Source organism: Pipra filicauda, unplaced genomic scaffold, assembly GCF_003945595.2.
Source record: "Pipra filicauda isolate LSUMZ 115617 unplaced genomic scaffold, ASM394559v2 scaffold627_size207744_pilon, whole genome shotgun sequence".
NCBI lineage: Eukaryota > Metazoa > Chordata > Aves > Passeriformes > Pipridae > Pipra > Pipra filicauda.
In genome coordinates, this window is record NW_024104784.1 from 7,100 (window position 1) to 29,801 (window position 22,702).

Sequence of the window (22,702 nt, forward strand, 5' to 3'; positions counted from 1 at the left end):
TCCAAACATTACAGAGGTATTTTTTGACTCTTATGACACACTAGTAACATATTTCACAGATTGATACTTTCTCTGGGTATGTTACCAGGACATTTAACTTTGTCAGGACATTTAACTTTGGGATTGACAAGTCAGGCTGGTTTCAGCATTATTCAACACAAAAAGCAGCATGAGCCCCCTTCTTGATTTACCACTGGTATCTTTGCAAACAGGGCATTGTTCGAGTTGTTTTACTCCATTCTAAGGCAGAGTATCCTGCCACACCTGCTAAGAGTAATATGCTACCTGACCAAGGAGGACTGATTTGGGTAGCTGCAGCTCCTCAAACCAACAAGCCATGGCATGCAAAAGAGGCAACATACAAGGGCCATTGCCACTGTCAATTTAATATTGAACAATTAATTGAATATTAATATGGTACAATATCACATGAATCCCAATTCATTCAGTTTTGCTTTCAGTGTGCCATGGATGACTAAGAATAGTAACTGAGACAAGTTCCTTACAACACAAGTGATGAACAGAGATCCACTGTAACGCAAAACAAAAAACCCTTCAAGTTCAGGAAAGAAGATGAGGGAAATTAACACAATCTTCATATAAATCTTCAGATAAATGAAAAAAATACAGAGTTGTGGTGGGGGAAAAACGTTTTCCCCCTGGAGTTATAAAAAGTGGTAATCCCCAAGGGGGGTGGTGTCTCTCTTGAGGTTGACCCAATCAGCGCTCCTGCAAAATACAAACATATCACAAGCAGACTGGAAAAGAAGGTGATGTGGTAGTAGTTGTTGGAGAGGTGGCCATGTTCTGAGGCCACGAGGAGAAGGGGTCCAGAGCCCCACTGGGGGCTGCCCCCCCCCCCCCCAGCCCCCGGCTGGGGGGCTACAGGGACTTGGAACAGTGTTAGACTGCGCTAAGTATCTGTAGCTAAGAGCTGGGGGATGTTTCTCCACTGTAAGCACCAGCAGAATCAGCGACAGAAACAGCAGTGAAGAGAGGCTATGGCTGAAAGCCAAGAGATAAGAACTGAAGAAGCAGTAAAGCCAGCATTGCAGACAAGGAAGAGAGACACAGAGAAATGTCTGATGGAGATAGAGCAGGACTAAGCTCTACAGAGAGAGAGAGAGAGTTTGGGTAAGAACTGAAATAAACTCCCCAAACTCCTTGGAGACCCCTCCTAGAGAGGAGGGGTGGTGGACTCCCACTTGATGGAAGTCCTAAAATGCAGCATGCACTGCAGAGAGAGAGCTGAGAAGCTCAGGCGTCCTGGAGCTGGACTGGGATGGCCAAATGGAATGCGGAGGAGGGCTTCGCCCCCACCCCCCGCTGCTGCTAGCAGTTTTGAGACAGAGCATGGGAGCTCTGCAAGGGAGCTTGAATCCCCTGAGGATAGGGACCGTCACGAAGACTCCTGCAGTTCGTGATATGATGTGGTGAAGTGACCTTTGTCTGTGTGAACACAGCCCACGGAAGAGAAAGACCCTCGCTTGGAGTCGAAGGGCCAAGAGGGGCTTGGAGACCCCCCTCATGTGTAATGAAAAGAGATCCAGCTACAGCTGCTGCATGGAGGAAGAGAGACAACTGCCCTAGAGAGACTGCTGCTCTGAGAGTGGAAAGGATCTTTCCTTTTCCCTTCTGGACTTTTATTGAAGGGAGAAGAGATTGATCCATTGTAAATACTGATTTATCATAGGAGAGATAGTTAAGATTACGTATGTGATGTATTGTAATATTTACCTGCATAGTCACTGTAATATATTTCCCTTTCCCCCCATACTGAGTCTCGTGTAGTGTCTGGAAAACCCATCTCACACTGCTCTGAGTTGTGGGAGGGGGGCTTGGACTCGGGAATTAGATTTTAGGGCTCTCAAATCACGACAAGGCTTCATTCAGTAGTGCATCATTACAGTGTTAGGATAACTCAGTCATTCATGAAGCACCTTTAGCAAATTAGAGGTATTTCCCTCAAAGCACAAAAAAATGCACGTGGATCTGCTTTGTCTACAGATATGATTCAATAAACACCAGCAAGAACAGTTGTCCCTAAGTGCTCTGAGAGAACAATTAGCACTCATCAGTTTTTTTTTTCTTGTAAATTCCTGTTTTATGAGTTACAGTCTAACTGTAACTCAGGCATGTTCACTGAAAGTCTGAAATATTTGTATTTCAAGCAAGTATTGCAGCACATCTCAGAAACTGAAAATATTAATTTGAATGTTTGCAGATAGCTACTAATACTGGAACTAATACTAGAAATTGATGTCAGCAAAGAAATGAATAAACCAGATGATCAGCTTCTTTTTGTACCACCTATACTCTTTTGTCCTCAGTCTTCCTTCTCTACCTTTGACTTACATAGAAATGACAGCATGGAAATTCCAGCCTATCAACATCTACTAACAACTCTTCAGTCTGAATCATTTAAATCAGGCAATATTTTCTAAATAAAATTATAAAATTATGAAAAATATGTTGACTAATCATTACTATTCAGCAAACTCAGAGTTACTTTTAAGCTTCGGGAATTTTGAACCTATTGCACCATATATTCCTGGACAGCCTGTGAAACAGACAAGCAAACTCTATTTGCTGTACAAATATATCTGCACACAAATATAAAGAAAAATTTTGTGTAGCATATTTGCCTAGCTCACCTGAAAAATGATAGTCCACCATTTCCAAAGTTGATCTTCCACTGAGAAGAAACAGACCTTCTGAATGCAGTTTATTATGAAGTAACACGAATAAATCACCATCGCAGGTGAGGAACTGGGCACAGAAAGCATTCATAAATTCTTTAGTTTCTGTGCCACACAGCACTCTCAGCAAATGCTTAGAGCGAGGCATATATTAAATATTAATCTATGCTCTTGCCAGCACCTTGAGTAGCAGGAAGGATATTTGGCACAATCCAAAGGGGACACAACAGTTTGTTTCTTGCACACTGGCTCTATTTCAAAGCTCACATTCTCATTGTTCTACCTGGTGATTTCTTTATCCTCACAGGTGCTGAATTGCCACCAATAGGCTTAGAGCCAGTGCTTTGGCCCCAAGGCCTTCCTCAAGGAGGCTGGCAGAGATTCAGACAATGACAATACAATACCTGTAACAAAAAAGGAGAAATATAGAGGGTGGGTGGGTGTTTTGCATGCTTTGTTTGTTTTCTTTTGTGTTTTGTTTTTTTGTACTGCAAAAAGCTTTCACTGGATTATTTTTTTTATGAAGTGGAACCTTTTGAGTGTATTCCGGTTTTAGATGCAAAAAAGCCAAGTTGTACAGAAGCACAAGCCGCAAAACCCCAAACCCAGAATAATCAATACTGTTCAATATACACCAAATTTGCTTTATTTCATGTGATTTTCATCATCCAGTCATTGTGTCTTTTAATCCAATGTTGAATAAAATATTTATTTGAAGTTATGGAAAGAAAAAATGAATGGCTATTTTGAATTACAGTGTATAGAACAATTCAAGCAATTATTATGACAACTTACCTATTCACCTGTTCATGTGATATATCATTCTTGTTTGGGTTTACTGAACCATAATGGCAAATATCATTGAAATAGTCCAACTTGCAGAGAAATTTTTCTGTATGAGTTTTTATAAATATTATCCATTTATGTAAAAGGAAAACCAAACCCCAAAATGTAAGCAGTTATTCTAATGAGAAAGAAGTACCTACCAGGAAATTTTGGAGTTTATGATCAAGTTAACAAAATCTAAATGTTTATTAGGTAAGTCAGGTAACCCAAAGACGCATCCCCAAACGAAAGATATCTGACAATCTGAAACAGTTAAGTGTTTGTACTAAGATGGATATTTATATTTACTAAAAATACAGAATTTAAATCATGGGATACTGCACTTTAAAATAGAAAATACTCCAAGTCTGGTGCACACATAGCTTTCACCATGAGTTTCAATCATAAAAATCTTGATTTGCGGGATCAGGCCACTGACATAGATCCAACGACTTAATTAAGTTAGCATAACAAAAGGATTAACAAATCTTCAGTGTGAACTATCGAATTAAAACAGGGAAAAGAGAAGCTCTTATGTCTTACTTTTTACTTCCAGTATTGGTTTTCAATGTAAATAATTCCAATGATATCTAAAGTTAATTTCAGATTATTTTGATTACTATCTAAAGAAAATAAAATGCTGCAGTTAAAGTGGATAAAATGGTACAACTTCATACACAATGAAATTTAGATGAAGCAAAGGTACTTGGCACGACAACAATTTTTCTTAGACGGCTCTATGTCTTCAAGGAAAAAAAACCCTCCAAATTCTGTATGGAGGAGATAATGTAGCAATATTAAGATGTAGGATAGTTTATTACCTAAACAGTATGTACAAATTCTAAACATGAAAATAGTGAGTAAAAGAAATCAGACTCTATTTACATTTTTTTACAAATTGTTTTTACAAGAAGTGTATTTTTTTCTCTAAATAACAGGACAAACACATAAGACCGATCTTTTGTGTATTACAGACATAAATAAATATTGATTTTAAATGACTGTTATAGAAACATAATTTCTACAGCCAATTTGGGTAACAGAGAAGTAGTTCTGTTACCGCTACTACAATATAATTAAGTAAAAAGGAAAAATTTTACATATAGAGCTCTGTTGATTACTTTGTAAATTGTACCTTACTAATATATTCAGTAGAGGTAATACAGTCGTTACATCTCATGCCCACAACTGAACAATGAGTTTTGGCATGCAAACCCATATATAATCATCAACATCTGCAGGTATTCATTTACATTTTTTTAAATAAAGGGTTTTCTTTATTATTTAAAACTACATGCAACAGCTTATTAGCATTATATTCCTGGTTAAAATGCACAAGTTTGCATAACATTATTTTTAGTATTGATGTTCACAGGTACTGATCAAAAGGGTAGGAACATACTTGGCACATGGTATAAGAAAATGAATTAATAAATAACTCAATATCACAATGACATTTACATATACACAAAGAAAAATAAAAATTTTTATGGTGTTGTACACAGAATTTAGAACTGTCTGGTTCCCTCGTGTTGTTCTACAAGGCCCAGATTTAAGAGAGTATTCAAGCAAACTTTGACATCCATGCTTGATTTGAAGCATCACTAAAGCTCATTCTTAGCTGCACAGGTTTACTTCCATTCCACTGGAGTCTTTTGTGCATATGGAAGTTTCGTCTTCTGCATACCTTCCTAAATAATCAGGACCTGCTCATTTGAAACTCTCCCTGACTCCAGTTGGGAGCATGGAAATGAAACTATTGTGGAATAAATTGACTCAGTATTAAGGTTTCTATACAGTTCTGCTAATCCCAAGGGTAAAGTTCCCATTCACATTAGCAATGAGCATTTCTTTGACTCTGTGTGTGACCACGTCAAATATTAATGCTAATGTTATCATTGCCACACCGTGTCCTTAGCTCTTGCTGAAGCCATTAAATTGAAGATGTTCAGAATTTCAGAAATCAGACTTCTTATTTTCACCTATGTGCTATATTCCTAATGAATATTCAAGATGATATGCATGGATGATAACAGCACAAGTTCTATCTTATTTTCTCCTGTTCTATAAACAACTCAAAAATGGTCAAAAAAGATATAACAAGAACAAACCATTTTCCTTCTTAAACAAAAATCACCAATAAACAAACAAACAGAAAAATCCACTTCACAAAGCAGTTAGCAAAAATAGCATAATCTTATAATTCTTCTTTAAGAAATAAACAAAATGCATCTGAAGTCAACTGACAAATCCATCAGAATCGTACATAACAAATAATACATTAGTGTAAAGGTGCAGAGTATCTAAAAACATCCCAATATCTCTAATATAATCCCAATATTAGCTCTGTATCATACAACATCATTAGAGAAAATTAATCTTTAATTAGTGAATCAAGTAGCAAACTGCAATTCTATTGCTGAATTAAATGCCTAATGTTGTTTAGTAAATTAGGACAATATCCTGTCTGATTCAGCAAACAAGACTCTAGAATTAGGCACTAAAAACTTCAAATCTGTACTGCTAAATTAAAAAAAATAATCAAGAAATCACAGTTGGGAATTTAACATCCAGTCATGAGCTTTGTTGACTTAGTACTTTTTGGTTTTGATTTGGAGGGTGATTTGAAAGGTGAATTGATAAGATCATTTGTAGAAGGAAAAAAATATTTTACATCTTAGTGGGCTCTATATAATACACTTGTTCAGTATATTTCTACTTTATCAACTTTTTTTTTTTGATGAATCTACTTCAAAAGGGAAAACCTCTCGATGTTCTTCAAAAGTACATTGTTACTTTGAAAAGATGAATGCTTCAGAGAGAGTGGCATCAGCAAACAGTAACCATTTTGATTCATTTCGGAGGGATGAAGCTTTCCCTCAGCAACTGAGTCTAAGGGTGTGATGACTCAGGGCTCCTAAGTTCCTGTTTATATCCAATCCAGATTTGGCATCACTGTAATTAAGACCAACATTCCTGTTTCATGTTTTACCATGTCAGTACGAATGAAATGTAATTTCATTAACATTAATCAAGTCACTGCAGATTTGATCCAGCACAACTAGAACAGACTGTGATTGAAAGGTTTAGACAGAATTCTTCAGAGAAGCCTGAGGTAATTACTTTCCCTGATCCTGCTGATCCAGCAAATACCAGGAAGATGACTTCTAGACTCATCTACGCCCTGTGCAATCCAAATGTGGAAGCAGTGCTGCCCACCAGTCCGATTCAAATTTTATTTTCTTTATAAAGACTTATACACATGAAACATTTCCATCCTGACAAAAATCCCTCAGACTCTGGTCTTCTGCCAAAACTGAAAATAAACCTTTATTCTACAGATTTTTTTGAAGAAGTGTTCATCTGTTTATTTGCTAATGTATTTTGGGAGATGACACAATAACAGAAGAAGGAATTAAAAGCACCATAGCCTTTAACATTTTTAAATTACTGCTAAAGGCCCCTTTAACATTTTTAAATTACTGCTAAAGGCCCAAACCATATAGCAATAAAAAATTTATGGAAAAGTTCTTGGTCACTAAGTGAATATCAAAAAAGACAAGCAGCAAAATAGAAAGAGAATGGAAAAGAGCCCTTTAAAACCAAAGGTAGAAATGTAGAAAAACTGAGATGAGTAAGTAATCAGAAATTAATACTGTTTCCTTCTGGTACTAATCCACATGAAACAAAAAGCTATAAACTTCAGTATAGACAAACTGAGTATTTTGTGAATATTCTACTATAACAAATATAGCTCTGATCCTCGGTTTCACATATGTATTTATTTTCTTCCACAAAACAGTTTGTTATGGAGAGAAGAAAAATCTATTTACCACTAATGTCTGAGCTCCTCTCACTGAATATCTCAGATAAATATGAAGCACAGGTGAGTCCATAGAATTTGCTGGTAGAAAAGGTGGTCACTTTGTCAAGTTGGACTCGAGTGTCTGAGGTATGTGATGATTCAGGGAGCAGTGGAAACGGTGCCAAAGAATGCAGGACCACTTTGAACATCCTGAACATTAAACGCTGATTACAGCTATTTGTATGGATGTTTATTGGCAGATACTTTCCACCCTCTCAATAATAAATCCAAGTAGTTTCTGTTTACTATTGAGATATGCTTCTCTGTGTGACAAATTACTCTAGACAGTTTATATTGCACAATAAGGCAATATGAATTCCCTTATGGTTAAAAAGGGCACCCTTCTGTCTAAATTTGAAAAATGCATTCAAATAAACTATAAGCCAATGTTTTCCATATGCCAGAATATTGTCACATAATTCTTTCTGTAAGCAGAACAGCAAATAGAGCAAATACATCCATCCTTCTGTTCTAAAGTTCCACGGGGAAAAGAAATATGTGCATCAAAATTCAAAGCCAAAAAGTAGCTCTACAGGTACTTGAATAATAAATGTGCCTCAGAATTTCAGTTTCCAAAATGTTAATGTTAACTATTCAGATTTTTAACTAGAAAACTGGTGGGTTTTTTCAAGATAATATTATATCCTGAAATATTATATATCAAAAAAATGTAAAGTGGATTTTAAAAGTCATTCTTCCAGGACCTATCAATTACTTGCATTCATTGCCATCAACTTTAAACAATTATATTAATCACCATTTGTTTCTATATAATGGTATATCTACCCTGTATATCCTTCAGCTATTAACTATATTAATAGAAGATCTATGTGATAGAACATTACCACTTCAGACTAGATGGATATACAAATGTATCATTATCCTCCTCCATGGTGACACTGCAATTATTAAATACTGGATACTTTAGGGTTACTGCTACTGGTATTTATTTTCCTCATGTCCTTATTTCAGACATATGAAGATCTTATTTAATAGCAAAATACAATAGGGTTTAAACTGGTGACAGGCAGGGCTTTAAGTAAAATAGATAATTTAAATCCACTGACGAGAAGCTGGCCTCTTTCAAAATTATGTATAGATCACAGGACTACCTTGCAAATATTAACATTGAATTCACTAAGAGAAAAAGCTGTATACACTGCACTGTTTCAACCTACTTTAAACATAGAATATGAAAACATTATAATAAACACACTTCTAATTTTCTCACAGGTGTTGAGATGGATGCAATCTTCAGTTTGTTGAACCGTGGTGGTAATGAAGTGATACTTGCTGTATGATTCATCCTGGTCATGGTGCAAATATAATTTTTCATGAATAAACTACAGAGAAGTAGATATGGTTGTACAGGATGGTCACTTCCATTGGAAAACTGGGTTCATTGCTATTACAGATATGCCTTTTCCCAGACCTCATTTGGGAGCTCAGTTTTTTCTGCTCAGTTATTTGTATCTGCAACAGCCTAATATTTCTCAGGGGGTGGCTTGTAGTGATGTGCATGATGTTGCTTCAGATGAGGTCCTAAACAAAAAGAACAGGAAAATATGCACATATCAAGCCCTGCATATGTAATACCAACATTTATCCATACTTAAAAGGCTTTGTGAGACCTTCAGTTTGCAGTCCTTCAGCTTGTAAGTGAAATACCTGTGCTGACAACTGTGTGCATGTTCAGTCCAGAAAACTTTAGTGGGGCTGTGAAAGGACAGAAAGATTCAAGCAGATGAGTCTTGAACTAATTAATTACATTTTTTACTTGGCTTCTCAACACTGAGCTGCACTTTTCAGAAACATATGAAGTGCTGGAAATGGCCATTAAGAGATTTGCACTGCTTTAGAAATATGATCAGGCTCTAGCCATGTTGTACTGAGCAAACCCAGAAAAATCTAATCTTGAAAGCTAAGGAATGCCAGGCCTAGGTAGCACCTGGAGGACAGACCAACTTTGAATCCCAAGTGCTACAAGCATAAGCCAAAGGTCAGCTCTGACCCCCGGGGACTTGTGCATTTATCAGACCAAAAACACCCCAAGCCAGCCCGGCAGCTCTGGTGACTCCAGATAACCTCGAGCTGATCACACACCCCCGCGACCACGACGACCCATTCAAACACCTGCCCTGTGATTCTGTGAACGAGCTGTGGTTGAATGAATGGCAAATGGTCAGACCACAGAAACTGAGTGAGAGAAAGACTACGTTTGCTTCCATCATTGCTGATGGATAGTTGTGGGGCAAAAAAAAGCCAGTATTTTCCCCACATCTTAAGTTTATGGAATGCTACTGGAATCAATAAAGACTCTAAGACTTGAAAATCTGTTTACATGTGGAGGACTGAAGTTTTTGCAACGTCACCACATGTCAGAACAGTGTAGTACTTACTGTGGGGTGAAAACGGAGGAAGGTCAGGTGTTCGGAACGATTTAATCGTAGCTGGCCCTTCCCCACCAGTCGTCAGCACTTGAACTTCCAAGCGGTACAGCATCGATGGCCTCAGGTTGGGCACAGTGAGTACATAATGATCCTAAAATTAAATAAATCGCTTTAATTCTCAGAGCATCTAAAAATAAAACATGGTTGCTCTACTCACACACATCAGTGGTTTAAACAGGTTCTATCACTCTCAGCACTCACAAATCACTTTCTTAGAATTCTGTTAAAAGGATTTAACATATGCATCATGTTGTTGAGAGGGTTTGTTCTGAATTTTTTGCTTGCCATTCCCTTTGAACAGACTCTTTCACCACAATATAGTTTCATGTCTAGAAGGTCCAAATTGTTCCAGAGACTGTTGGGGAAAGTGGACAGTGTGCTCACCACTAAAAGATGAATAAGAATGTAACTTCTAAACATTCTTTGTAACAAACATGTTCATTACATAAACTTGTTTTTATTTTGGATCTGCATATGAATTCTACTAATTGGTAATTTAATTAGTGGCTGGCCTGGAGCCCCTTCTGTGGCTAGTGAAAAAAAGAGTGATCACACTGATTTCAGATTTGTCCCAATTACACCGCAAGAATTTGTCTTTTTAAGGCCATTTCTGGCATGATGGACTCACTTTTCACTACTGCATACCTTTCATGGTCACTTAGACCTGTGCAAAATTTCAGAATAATTTCATGGAATGTCTCAGATGGCTAAAGACTGACAGGTATTACAGAATCAGAAGCTATTCATCTAAATCAAAATCTAAACTATAAATCAAAACATCACCTGTAGTGAGTTGTTAGAAATCACTCATTCCAAGCTGAAAAGGCCCAGTCCCAGGAAGGGAACAGTTGGAGCAGTGAAGCCAGACAGTGCGGGTACAGTGTGCTCCTGTGACCTGCCAGGCTGGGCTGGCCAGGAATTTGCAGGACAAGTTATTCTGGTTGGCACTGTACCTGCGCCATGTGGGGAAACCAAAGTGAGCCGTGGGAATAACTGATAATTTGCTGTTACTGCCAGAGCAGAAAGTAAAGGGGAAAGGACAGAGAGAAAAAGTGGGGGGAAATGTGTAGTTTTACTGGCAAATTAGCATGTATTCTGAAAGGGGACTGCCATTAATAGACCTTGTTGAAGCCTGTTCCACCTTGTATAAATACTGAACGGGTAAGAAAAAGAGAGAAGAGTGCATACATTGCACTCACACACACACTCTGCTCATTCAGGTGCTCCTCCAGCAGTCAAAACCTGTGCATTTCAGTCCCGGTTGTGTAAATGCTACATTTTCAGTCAGAATGAATGACCATCACCATAAAATACCCTACATTTTGGTGCTTTCTGAGAGGTAGAAAATACTGTTTCAACTCAAAACAGTTTTCTGCAAGTTAACCGTGTGCCATAAATAGACAGATAGACATAGTGATAGATAATTAAAGGAATCTCCAGGCTCTCCAGTAGTGAAACTAGAGGAAAACAGACAAAAAACCCAACACAATGAAAAGAAACCCAACACAATGAAAAGGAATGTTTTAAATAAAACTTCATATATATTTCGGATCTAACTGAATCAAAAGCCTATGAAAAGGAATAGAAAGTCTAAATAAAACATACACCTGCTCCTAAAAAACAAAGATGAAAATCAAAGTGAAAATTAACATCTCGTGGTCTGTTTACTCCGGCAGCGCTGGCAGTAGAGTTTGAATGAAGGTCTCTTCACCTGCCTCTGCCAGAGGAGGAACTTAAATAGCAAAGGCCATCTTGAAGAAAATAGGGGGAAGAATTAAAATTGTTAATGCTCACACTGTCAAAAAACAGCGAAATCTACTTCTTAAAATTATTTGTCCATCAGATAATGGTGCATATTGGCAGAGGGGGAAGTGGTTTTTATTTTTCTTAGATAATGAGTGACTCAAAGGAAGAGAAAATTCTTTTAAATTCATCAACAAGGACACCAAATAATTAGTAAAACTGACCAAGTTGAACAGCTTGATCATGAAAAGAAAATAAAAACTATCTATTGCTACACAGATGATCTCTTCCTCCTTAGAGGCACTTGTCAGACGACAATTGCCAATTTGAAAATTGGGCACACCAAAATGTTTGACTTATCAAGAAGAGTACCTATACTTTGTATCTCCACCAAGGAGGAAAAATTAAGCACTTCCTGCTCCAACTTGCTTGTAGAGCCAGAGTGCTTGACATCTGTGTCACCACTAAACACTAAAAATGATCCACATACACACACACACACTTATGAAGCCGCTAGCAAAAGGTAACAAACAACTTACCGCTGGCAGTATCTGTGACTGCGAAATGATGCTGTTGGGTAAACTGTTCTGCCGGCTTTCTGTAGTCACTTCTGCCCAAGTGACTTGAAACCCTGTCATGGGCTGGTGAAGGTCTGCCTTAGATATCTTCCAGGAAAAATGACCAGTGATGTTACCTTCCTGAACAATGAAAGATGCAGATAGATTCTCGGGTTTGGCCAACACTTTGGGTAGAACTGGCACTACAAATTTGGAAAGCAAAAAAGATAAGCTAAACTTTGAGAGATAATCTTCAATAACATTCACTTAATTTCACAAATCAAGGTCAGCCAGAGATCTCTTTTTGGTGTTTCTAATACTGACAGGATCCAGTCAGCTTTCTGGCATCACATTTTCAGTGTTAACAAAAGCCTATCTTTGATAAATTCCACTGTCATTTTGGGCCAAATTCAAACTTCATATCAAATGCTATCAGCTGCAGGTACAGCAAGGAAAGCCTATGGCATGTAAAGATCTAAGTGCCTCATTCACAGGTAGCCATCCTCCTGCTCCTCATATTTCAGAATACCTGAGCTCCAACTGAGTTTTGGGACGACAAGAAAACCCACAGGATAGCACAGAATTCCATAATTCAACCAAAAAGTAAAATTAATGCTCTAAAACTGTAGTACAAGTTAATAGCAGCACTCTGACTATGGGAAAGATATACCTGAGTTGTAGTTGCCCAGGAAGGTTGTACTGCTGGAAACTGTCAGGAGGAGTGGTAAGGAAATGGCAGTGGTGGCCAGCAGGACTCTGGGTGACTCATGGAGCATGGGGGTACCCTTGGGAACAGTAGGGGCTCAACATAATGGGGCTACCCTCTAACCAAAGAGAAAGGTATCCAGTCTTGGCAGTGCATAGCCATAGCTGACCTGACCTAGGGCTAGCTGACCCCAGAAGTCCTCTCCAACCAATATCTCCATAATTCTGCAATTTCCATAACCCTCTAGCTATACATTGTGATAATGTCATAAAAGGTATGAATGCCTGTATTTGTTATTTGAGAGCAGAATTAACCTTAACAAAAACAAACTGAAAAAGCAGTTTATATCGGCACCAAAATATTGAAATGATAGGTCATGCCAGCATAATTATGTTTACAATTATCATCCATCATTACAACACATATAACTGGGAAACTGTTATTCCTTACAAAAATAAAAACTGTGTCATAACAAATGTCATCAAATATTTATTAAAATATCCAATAAAATTACACTAAATTGACAAAACAATAATATACTAGCCCAAATCAATACTGCTCTGTATTTCAGTTGATTTTTCACATAAGCATTGGTTATATTTTTATTTGTTCTGAATCTTTCATTTCCTGTTTTAGAATTGCTTTTAAAGACTCTCTTTTGGTGATTATAAATGCATTTGGAACTATCTGACTTGTTCTCCATATTATGCCTTACCTCCTTCAGTAGGACAATTAATGTGCTTGTGCTTCTTTTCTTTAAATGCAGAGCAAGGGGGGGTAACAAAGAAAGTGCTCTCAGCCTTAAAACGTCCTTTAGATTTTGCAGGCAGAACAGTTACTTTGTATTTGCATGAAAATGACAGGTCCTTCAGAATAATGTAGTTTTCCTACAATAAGAAAAACAAAAAAAATCACATACTGGAAATAGGTCTCTAGGGGAAAAAAAAAAAAAAAAGAAGAAGAAATTGAGGAATCAGATTGGCAAAAGATGAAAACTTTTCTCCAAAATAATATTTTCCTGGTATGCTTAACACATGCCAACGTGGTTTTTACTTAGAGAAGAAAGCAAACATTGCCAATGTTATGATTATTTTCAGTAGTAAAGTATATTAGCATGGTATTCGAATATGTCCTTCAATTCTACACAGTTCCTTTGCCATGCTGCATCAAAGCAACTGGCTTCTAATATTTAGAACAGTCTCTCTGAGTGATGGCAGTGGGGGTAGCAATGTGAGATATAAATGCTAATTGAATTAAATAAATGTAAGTTAAGCTGCTGTAAATGACAGGCTTCATCTATGTTTAACTTTTTAAAAGCACGTTCAAAGTTCAGCATGGCATTATGGATGCATTTTTTTCCACTTCAGTACATTAACTACTTCTATATTCTTATCAGGAAGAAAAGCTCCACAGCTAAACTACAAACCACACGTCTCCGTTTAAGGACAACCAGCGGAGGAGAAAACTCTACACAAAGTGTAAGTGTCCTGACAAATTCTTACGGTTGTTTGAAGTACTTTTGAAAATCACAGTCTGAAAGCTTTAGCACAAATCATATATGGGAAAAAAAAATGCTGCTTTGATTGGATTTTTTCCTGGGAAAATGTCCAATAATACCTTACTGGCTAAGGTCAAAAGACTTTCGCTACCTTTTAAGTCTTTAATTCCCTTCAGAATGACTAATTTCCCGTGCTCTTCTGCATAAGTCCCTGTTTTTTTCTAATTACAAACTGGATTTGCATCTAACCTTCACCTGGAAGGTCATTTTTGATGGGACATAGGGATCAGGTTGAGAATGGACTTGACTCCCTGCCTTCCTCCTGCCAGGAGAGTGCTCCAACAGGCTTCATGTCTCCTTAAAATTGTGACAGGGCTATTTTTATTTATTGTGGCAAGGCCTAAACGCTCAACACTGAAAGCTTAAGGGCTTTACCCTCCTTGACCTATACATACCAAATACTAAACCTTTTGTAGTATCCACCCTCTTCTGTTTGCTTTCAATTATTTTTTCCTCAAAAGAAACAGCTTCCCAAAGTAGTTTGGATGAAATACCACAAAATGATTGAAAGGAAATAAATTAATTAATCCCACAATGCATTTGGACAGATGTATGAACAGTCTTTCCTGACCTCTAGTGGAAATAAACTACTTAAATGTTAACTTTCTCTTATCTCCAATGTGCATATCTCGAAATACTGGGAATGAACATCATAACATTACATCATTTTTTAAATCCACCTCTAATATCTGCTATGCTAACCCCAAGAAGCATTAAGTATTATGAGCTATCAGCACCCTGCGTGAGAAATTATGTCTTTTGATTTACTCTACTTTTACATGTCATTAACTCCCCATAACTGATGTGGTAGGATAGATCAGGGTAAGAAGGAAAGGTGAACTGTGATTCTGTCCACTCTCCATAACCCACTAAATCAACTGTGATGCACCAATCACATTATTATGTTGTTCAAATAATGTGTCACAGAAACACATAACGCTAGATTGCCAACAAATTGAGAAAGAACTGCCATGCAATATATATTTGGGCTGACACGAACTTACAGGGAGCTTTTCTTCTTATCTGATATCTGCCTGACTTCCAGATTTAATGTCTAATATTTCTCACCTACAGTCCTTTTTTTCTTATATCTATTATTCTCCCCAGGGTTGTGAAACTCACCTGCATCTCTAAAAGAAAACCTAGTTTATCAATTACTATTATTACTGTTCAGTATTTGCATTGTGCTAGAGTCCTACATTACTAATTTCAGATAAAGCTCCATGTTTATTGCTGTAGAAATGCATAAGTACTTAGTAAAGAAGTTTGCCAGGTCTCATTTTTTGAATAACAACAACAAAAAATTTTAGCCTTGTGTGGATTTAAAAAAACAGACAACCCAAAACAGTCTAGATGCACAATTTTTATCTTTTGCCAAGGAGGAACATAAAAAAGAAAGATCCTTACTTATCTGTGAAGCAAGGTATTAAGCATACTGTGTTATGATACAGAACCATCCTTTCTCATGCTGCTTAGAAGCTATTCAGAGTCAAGTAGAGGCTGAATGGAGACTTACATAAGTCAGCTCTGTTACTTTCCTAAGTCCTTTGGTATCATTGTGTGCACAGGACTCCAGTAACCAGTGGACTTGGAATTGATTCATGCTGATATCTAAATGATATAAAAAGAGAGGAAAAGACATATATTATAAATATGCTTTCACCATTGCAACTTTTCTAGCTTCCCTGGATGAATACAGAAGGAGTTGTAAGTATGGTACATCCTCACCTGTACCTAAGAAACCTTTATATAATGGAGAAAATATTATATACCAAAGTAATGTAAACTTTGTATCAGCTAATGGAGATAAATTTAAAAACAGTGAAATGGTATTTTCAGACATGTTAGCATATACTGCTTACATTTTCTTTAAAAATCAAGAATTTAAACTGAGCATTAAAAGAATAATCTCAATGCTACTACTTCTAATCATCCTGCAAATAATGGGAATGACTTTGTGACAACTGCCTGACTCTATATTGTTAGAGCATTGCAATACTGCTGCCTGGCACTGCTTGAAAAATCTGTGCCTGAAGATATTCAAAAATGCCTGTAAATCCCTGAGTTTTCACCTTTCAGAATACACCATAAAACTTGTTCAGTATTTGTCAAAATAAAATTCTAGTCTTGACTTTTAGGACTAATACTGAAGGCTTGAGTTTACTCCCATTTAAATCAATGCCAAAACTTGCCGCAGTATCAATAGGTTAAGCTTTCAACTTACTTCCAGCTCTTCTAGCTTTTTGTCTAATAATGCTTGAATAAGGAAGCAAAACAAAGAGCAATAAAGAATTTAACAAAAGAAGAAAAACTCATTAGGTAGTGCAAATAGTTTCTGACATTTTTCTGGATTTCATTCTCTATCTTTATACAGGGGATGCAAAATTATGTCTGTTATTAATTAGCTTGGTATGACATAGCCACTAATGCCAAGTGCCTGATTGTGGGTTTCAGGAGGGAAAACAAATATCTTTGACGCCTTAAGGGCTGATCTGGCATTAGACTGCTATGAGCGATTTGGATGCAGAAGGGAAAGATTGTAAACTACAGAGAAAATAACTAGTGTATGAAACTAGCTGAAATGGCTCATTGAAATAGATTTTTGTAGTAGCTGTCTTCATAACAACAGGTATGTTAATTATGTGTGTGATTTCTTTAGAAACAATATTTCTTTCAAAAAGAAATCTATAAAAAATAATGTCCTGCTTTGTGATTGTTCCCTCCCACTTAAAATAAATAAAGAAATGGATGTGCTTTTCTTGTCTCTTTATTGCTGGGCCTTCCCACTTGATGTGCCTATTGGATGGAGGCACAAACTCACAGTGCATTTCCAAGTTGGTTTCATCTGATTTTATCTCTTCCAGTTCACTCAACTATTGTCCATCACCTTCTAGATGATCCTTAAGGTCCCTTCTGACCCTAACCATTCTATGGTTCTATGATTATTTTAAACTACCTGCATGGGTGGGCTGCTCTTTGCAAAGCTACAAAATGGCTATTTTCATTTGTAATAATTTTCACTTGCAATCTATAAATAAATCACTCTCTTTTTGGCAGAGATTTATCCAAGCCTTGTAATTACCCATCGATCAAGAACAGGATAAAACACATATCTGAAGTAGGTTACTGAATATAACTACGTGGGTAACTGCGGAAAGACAAATTCCAAGCATCAAGACCTTAGAACAGCTCAGCATTCAGATATATTGCTGCAGAAATTTACTAGGCTTCTGTTCCGAAAAGTAATTCAAGATAGAATCATAGAATCATATAACTGTTTGGGTTGGAAGGGACTTTAAGGATCACCTATTTCCAACTCCCCTGCCACGTGCAGGGACACCTCCCACTAGGTACCAGGTTGCTCAATGACCCCATCCCACCTGGCCTTGAACACTGCCAGGGACAGGAAAACATATTTGTTACTTTCAGCTACTGCCACAGCAGAATTTTCTGTTTCATTATGTGGCAGGTCCATTTCCATTCATTATGTGAGCTTCTGATCTCAGGTGGCTCTTTTCTTCCTTTCTACTTTTCCTTTCCTGCATTAGCAAACCCTTAGATGACCATTTGTAAACAGCTGTGGTTTCTGATAACTTCTCTATTTGAGACAGAAAATCAGAAATACATTTAAAAAAGCCTATCAACTGTAAATTTGTAATTTGTACTGTAAATGTAGGATGAAGGTTTTCAATAAACAATTTCAGAATTTTATTTGAACAAACGGAAATTAGATTTGATAGTGCTCACATCTAGTATTCTGATAACAACCTATATTGAAAATAGAAGACTTTTTTTTTTCTTTTCAGTGAGTATGCAATTAAAAGTTATCTGAAAAAGGTTTTTACATACATATATATCAGCTGTTATAAACTGGAAGGCATCATGACAGCTGGAGCTGATGCTTAACTGGTGCTAAGTTTATCCAAAAAATTTCATTAGAACAGGGCTTTATGACTTCCCTGAACTTTTACTTTCAAGATTAAAACTCCTTTGATTCTCACTTCCACCTTTATAATGTCTGTTATCTAAAAAACTTGAAGATACACAGGAAGCCTGAAAAATTGAAAATGTACGTGCATGCATGTAGTAAGCATATTAAATGACAAAATTGTTTTAGAAATTATCTTTAATATTTTTAAAAGGAAAAGGAGACAAAATGCATGGAAATATCTAAAAGGCCACAATGAGAGAATTTTAAAAAATGATGAAAATATGCACTTGTTTTTTAAAGGTCATACAGCTCATGGCTCTCAAGTTTTACGAAACACTATATAGCTGATTTTGTATTTACAACACACATAAAAGAAAAGCTTCTCTCAGCTTTCCTTTCAGCAATACACTCCTAGTGAGATCACTACTATAATTTTACTTAGATTTTTTGTATAAGTTGTCCGTTACAAACTCAGGGATTCAAGCTACAGCCATTGAAGCTGCAGTCTAGATGAATGCCAGCCACTGCCACCAAATTAAGTCCAGCTAAAATTAATACATTGAGCAAACAGCCACATCTTTTTCTGAAAAGTCATTTGAGTAGTTAATATTAACAGAATATTCATTACCTAACAGGACTTATTTTGGACAGTTTTACAAGGAAGCTCTGCTATCCCTTCTAGAATAGGTAACATAACACCGACAAGAAACTGCCAGACTCCTTCAGTCTGCTTCCCTGATATTTCAGATGTCACAGTACAAGGCCTTTTTGTATATGATCAATCTCCTTACTAGTTTGGAGTTTTCTTGATTCTATACTTCCAATTAGCAGTCTTTATAAAGCTTGGTAACTCCACTGTTCTCGTGGTTAGAAAGTCTATCATTTGACATTAAAAAAGTGATGCTTGCACAAACAGCAAGCATTTGTATTTCCCAGAACTCAAAATATTTGTATAGAAACACTGAACTTGAAGTACATAATAAGTACAAGCACTCATCTGAGCAGCTCTAAGCTTGTGAAATTAGTCAACAGACTTAAGTAAGAACAGCAGACAGCTTATTCAAATAATTACTTTTATTTTAAATTTATGTAAAGTGGAAAAAAAAAAAGACAATCCAGGACAATTACTTTGAAAATCTCTTAATGATAATGACATGGAAATGATCTCCAGCTGCCCAAGCTAAAGATTTTTAGATCTATAAGACAGTTGCACATAACTCATCTTTTCAGATTAATAGTTGCTGCTAATTACTTTGATTGTGATTTTTAAAGTAAATTTTCTAAAGTATAAAATGAGTTCCTAGGCTTAAGAAAACATTTCTATACAAACATCACATGCACTTACCTCTTTTGCTCAACAAAGACATGCAGCTAACTTTGTTGGACAGAAATCTTAAATCCTAATTAGAAACGTATGGATCAGGGGATGCTCTAATGCATGTGGGTTTTCTTAATTTGACCAAAACTGTCTTTATTTTCACAAGAATCTCCACAAAACTCTCTATCAATTGTGTTTAGAAAGATATTCTTCACCAAATTTTCTGTTTTCTCCCCCTCCCCAATTTAAACTCTTTAGTTCCATTTTAATAAAAATAAAACATTTAAAATTTTTGTGGGTGGAAAATGTGCATTTATTCTGTAGCCTCAAGCTGTAAAAATAGCTCAAAATCCTGTTAATGCCAATGCCTAATACATCTGTTTGCCACTTGGAAAAGTTCAGGTTATTATGCACAATTTAAGCATCTTAAATTGATAAGTACCAAGTACTGGAAGAAAGCCTAAGCCATGGCTGCACGATGGTTACTAGGAATACCCTAGGCCTACATTCTACACTTGCTAAATCTCATAATCTCCCAGAATTTAAAGCTCTGAGAATCATTCAGAAAAATAACCCAACACAATTCCAGGTAACTGCAACTTTTCCTAGATGGAATTTCTGGTTTAAATGGTTCTACAGTCTATTGAAAATAAACTAAATTTTAAACATGATCTCTTTCCCTCATCTTTGCCAACATTTTCCACATTTCTGTTTTGTACATATACATTACTGCCAGCCATATGAATAATTTCTTCTAATGTGGTTTCTTTTTTTTTTACCATGCTACTGCAAACAGCTACTTTCTCGGCCTCAAATACTTTATTTGCTTTATATTGCAATTACTGTACAGGAGGGTGCCAACTTCACAGTCACGAGGAACTGAAGTCTGTTTTGTAGCTAAAAAACTGGCATAGCATGGGCATAACAGCAGTGAAATTTGTTCATGCAGCCCAGCACCACCAACATGGACGTACTGTCACTCCAGGAGACCAGGTAAACAGATTTAAGAGGTATTTATGTCTTTATATTCCTGTGATCCACAGCAAGAAGATTGCAGCAGACTGTTTTGAGAACTGCAGCTGGTTTGCTGGAGGTCTTTAGGCAAAGCACCTCATGGCTCCTTACCTCTGTTCCACCCCTCAAGTGGTGATAATGATAACGGTGTATGTCGTAAAAGTATTTCAGCTCTTGTAAATTATTCTGATGTATGTTCTACCATTTGGTACAAAAATGCCAATTAATACCAGCTGTGACAGCACTATTATGCAGGCACCAAATTACAAAAACTTATTAGAAAGGGATTTGCTGGAAAACAAGATTTCATAGCAGATACGTTCAACAACAGCACCTCAAATTAAGGTGCAATTACAATAAAAATGTCTGGCATCAATAAACACAGCAACATCAAGTTGATTTCTGCATCATGACAGGATTTAAAGTAATTAATATCCAGTGTCTGACAGATTTTCCCATTAGAATAAAAGGTAAAAAAGAAAATATTATAAAACAAGACATACTTATATGCCTTTACCTGCCAGCTTTAAATTAAAGTATTAATTTATATAAATAACTAGCAGCTGTGAAATGCATATTTCAGTAAAAAAAAAAGGTGTTCTGTATTTTTTGTCAAGATACTTCAGCAAACTGACTTCCTCCAAAATACATACACATAATTAGTATGCTAACTGTATGTCAAAATGAGTTGTTATCAAAGCTTGGAAGATAATTAGCTATATGAAAACCTGCTGTCTTCATTCAAAGCTAACATTCCTTCAAACAGAATACCATGAGGAGTCTGAAATATCTGTGAAACTATTCAGTAAGAAAATTATAGAAACAACTTGTTCTTTGTGCAGCTAAACCTTTAGATTCATTATATTTTGTTAGATCTGATATTTCATATAGCAAACCACAATGATTTTTTCTGACTGGCCATATGTTTTTTGTTTTGCTTCTCACAGTGGGGCGGGGGGGATCGATCTTACAAGCTTCTGAACACTCTGGCCCTGATTCAACAAAGCACTTAGGCATATGAACAGTCATGTTGATTTCAATAGTTAAGGGTAGCTAATGGATCGGGCCAGAAAGTTTAGAACCCAGCAAGATCAAGACACAAATGACCATACTAACTATAGTTAAAGAATGGTCCTGAACATGTCTTTGATGGTCTTAGACTAATACAAAGAAGGAAATATAGCAAAATTAAGTAATTTCCTTTCTGGATCATGTGTCTTGCAGCATTACTGCTCTAAAAATAGACTCCAGCAAGGGGAAAAGATTTTATATTTAATATCACAACACAGGGCATAATCTGCTCAGGACACATAAAGTGCATGTCACAGTATCTACAAGCTTGATTGTTTCTACTGTAAAGTTTTAGTATGATTTTGGGGAGCTCTGTATAAATCCTGGGTCAAATAAACACACCATCCAGGAAAAAATATTTATCTCATTGTATTGGATGGTGAAGCTGTGCTGTGGCGAATGCAAAAGTAGCAATGATAAATCGTGAAATTTATGATGCCTTCCATAAAGTAGAACAAACTATCATCTCCAAAGTGCCCACAGATGTCAAAGACTTCCTGCAGAAATGTTCCTGCTCTTTCTACTGTATGTAACACCTGATACACCTTTGTGGAACTAATACAACACAGCACTGATTCCAACCCACCACTCTAGCAGAAGAAATACACCATGACCTGCCTGTATTTCCAGACCAAGAACTTTTAAACAAATAGTTGAGATAGAATGCAATGAAGTGTCCTCTGCTCTCTCAAGCTTGTGTTGGACCAACATTCTTTTCCATGTCTACAGAGAGATCTATAATATGCAATTTTCCATCAACACTTTTTCTGCTAAGACTCAGTTGCTGAAAAATATGAAGGAAAGACTGAAATACGGGCAAAATCCAAGTGAATAAATAAAGCAGTGTTATTTACTACTAGTTCCTTCAGTTTTGAAGACTTGATTAGCATGAAGCGATCCACATGGTATTTACAGCATGACTGAAGACCAGTTAGGGAAGGGATACTTCAGTGTATTGCAGAGAA

At 36.6% G+C, this 22,702-nt stretch overlaps 1 protein-coding gene across 1 annotated transcript in view; it reads right to left on the reverse strand.

Moving 5' to 3' along the window:
• Positions 1 to 3,329: 3,329 nt before the first annotated feature.
• ANOS1 (anosmin 1) overlaps positions 3,330 to 22,702 on the reverse strand; it is a 136,394-nt gene continuing 117,021 nt past the window's right edge. Inside the window, exons 10-14 of the mRNA XM_027750797.2 lie at positions 15,920 to 16,014; positions 13,561 to 13,732; positions 12,122 to 12,342; positions 9,789 to 9,930; positions 3,330 to 8,931 (exon numbers count right to left, since the gene is read on the reverse strand). Coding sequence (XP_027606598.2) covers positions 8,873 to 8,931; positions 9,789 to 9,930; positions 12,122 to 12,342; positions 13,561 to 13,732; positions 15,920 to 16,014 — 689 coding nt within the window. The 3' untranslated portion in view covers positions 3,330 to 8,872. The remainder of the gene's footprint in view (positions 8,932 to 9,788; positions 9,931 to 12,121; positions 12,343 to 13,560; positions 13,733 to 15,919; positions 16,015 to 22,702) is intronic.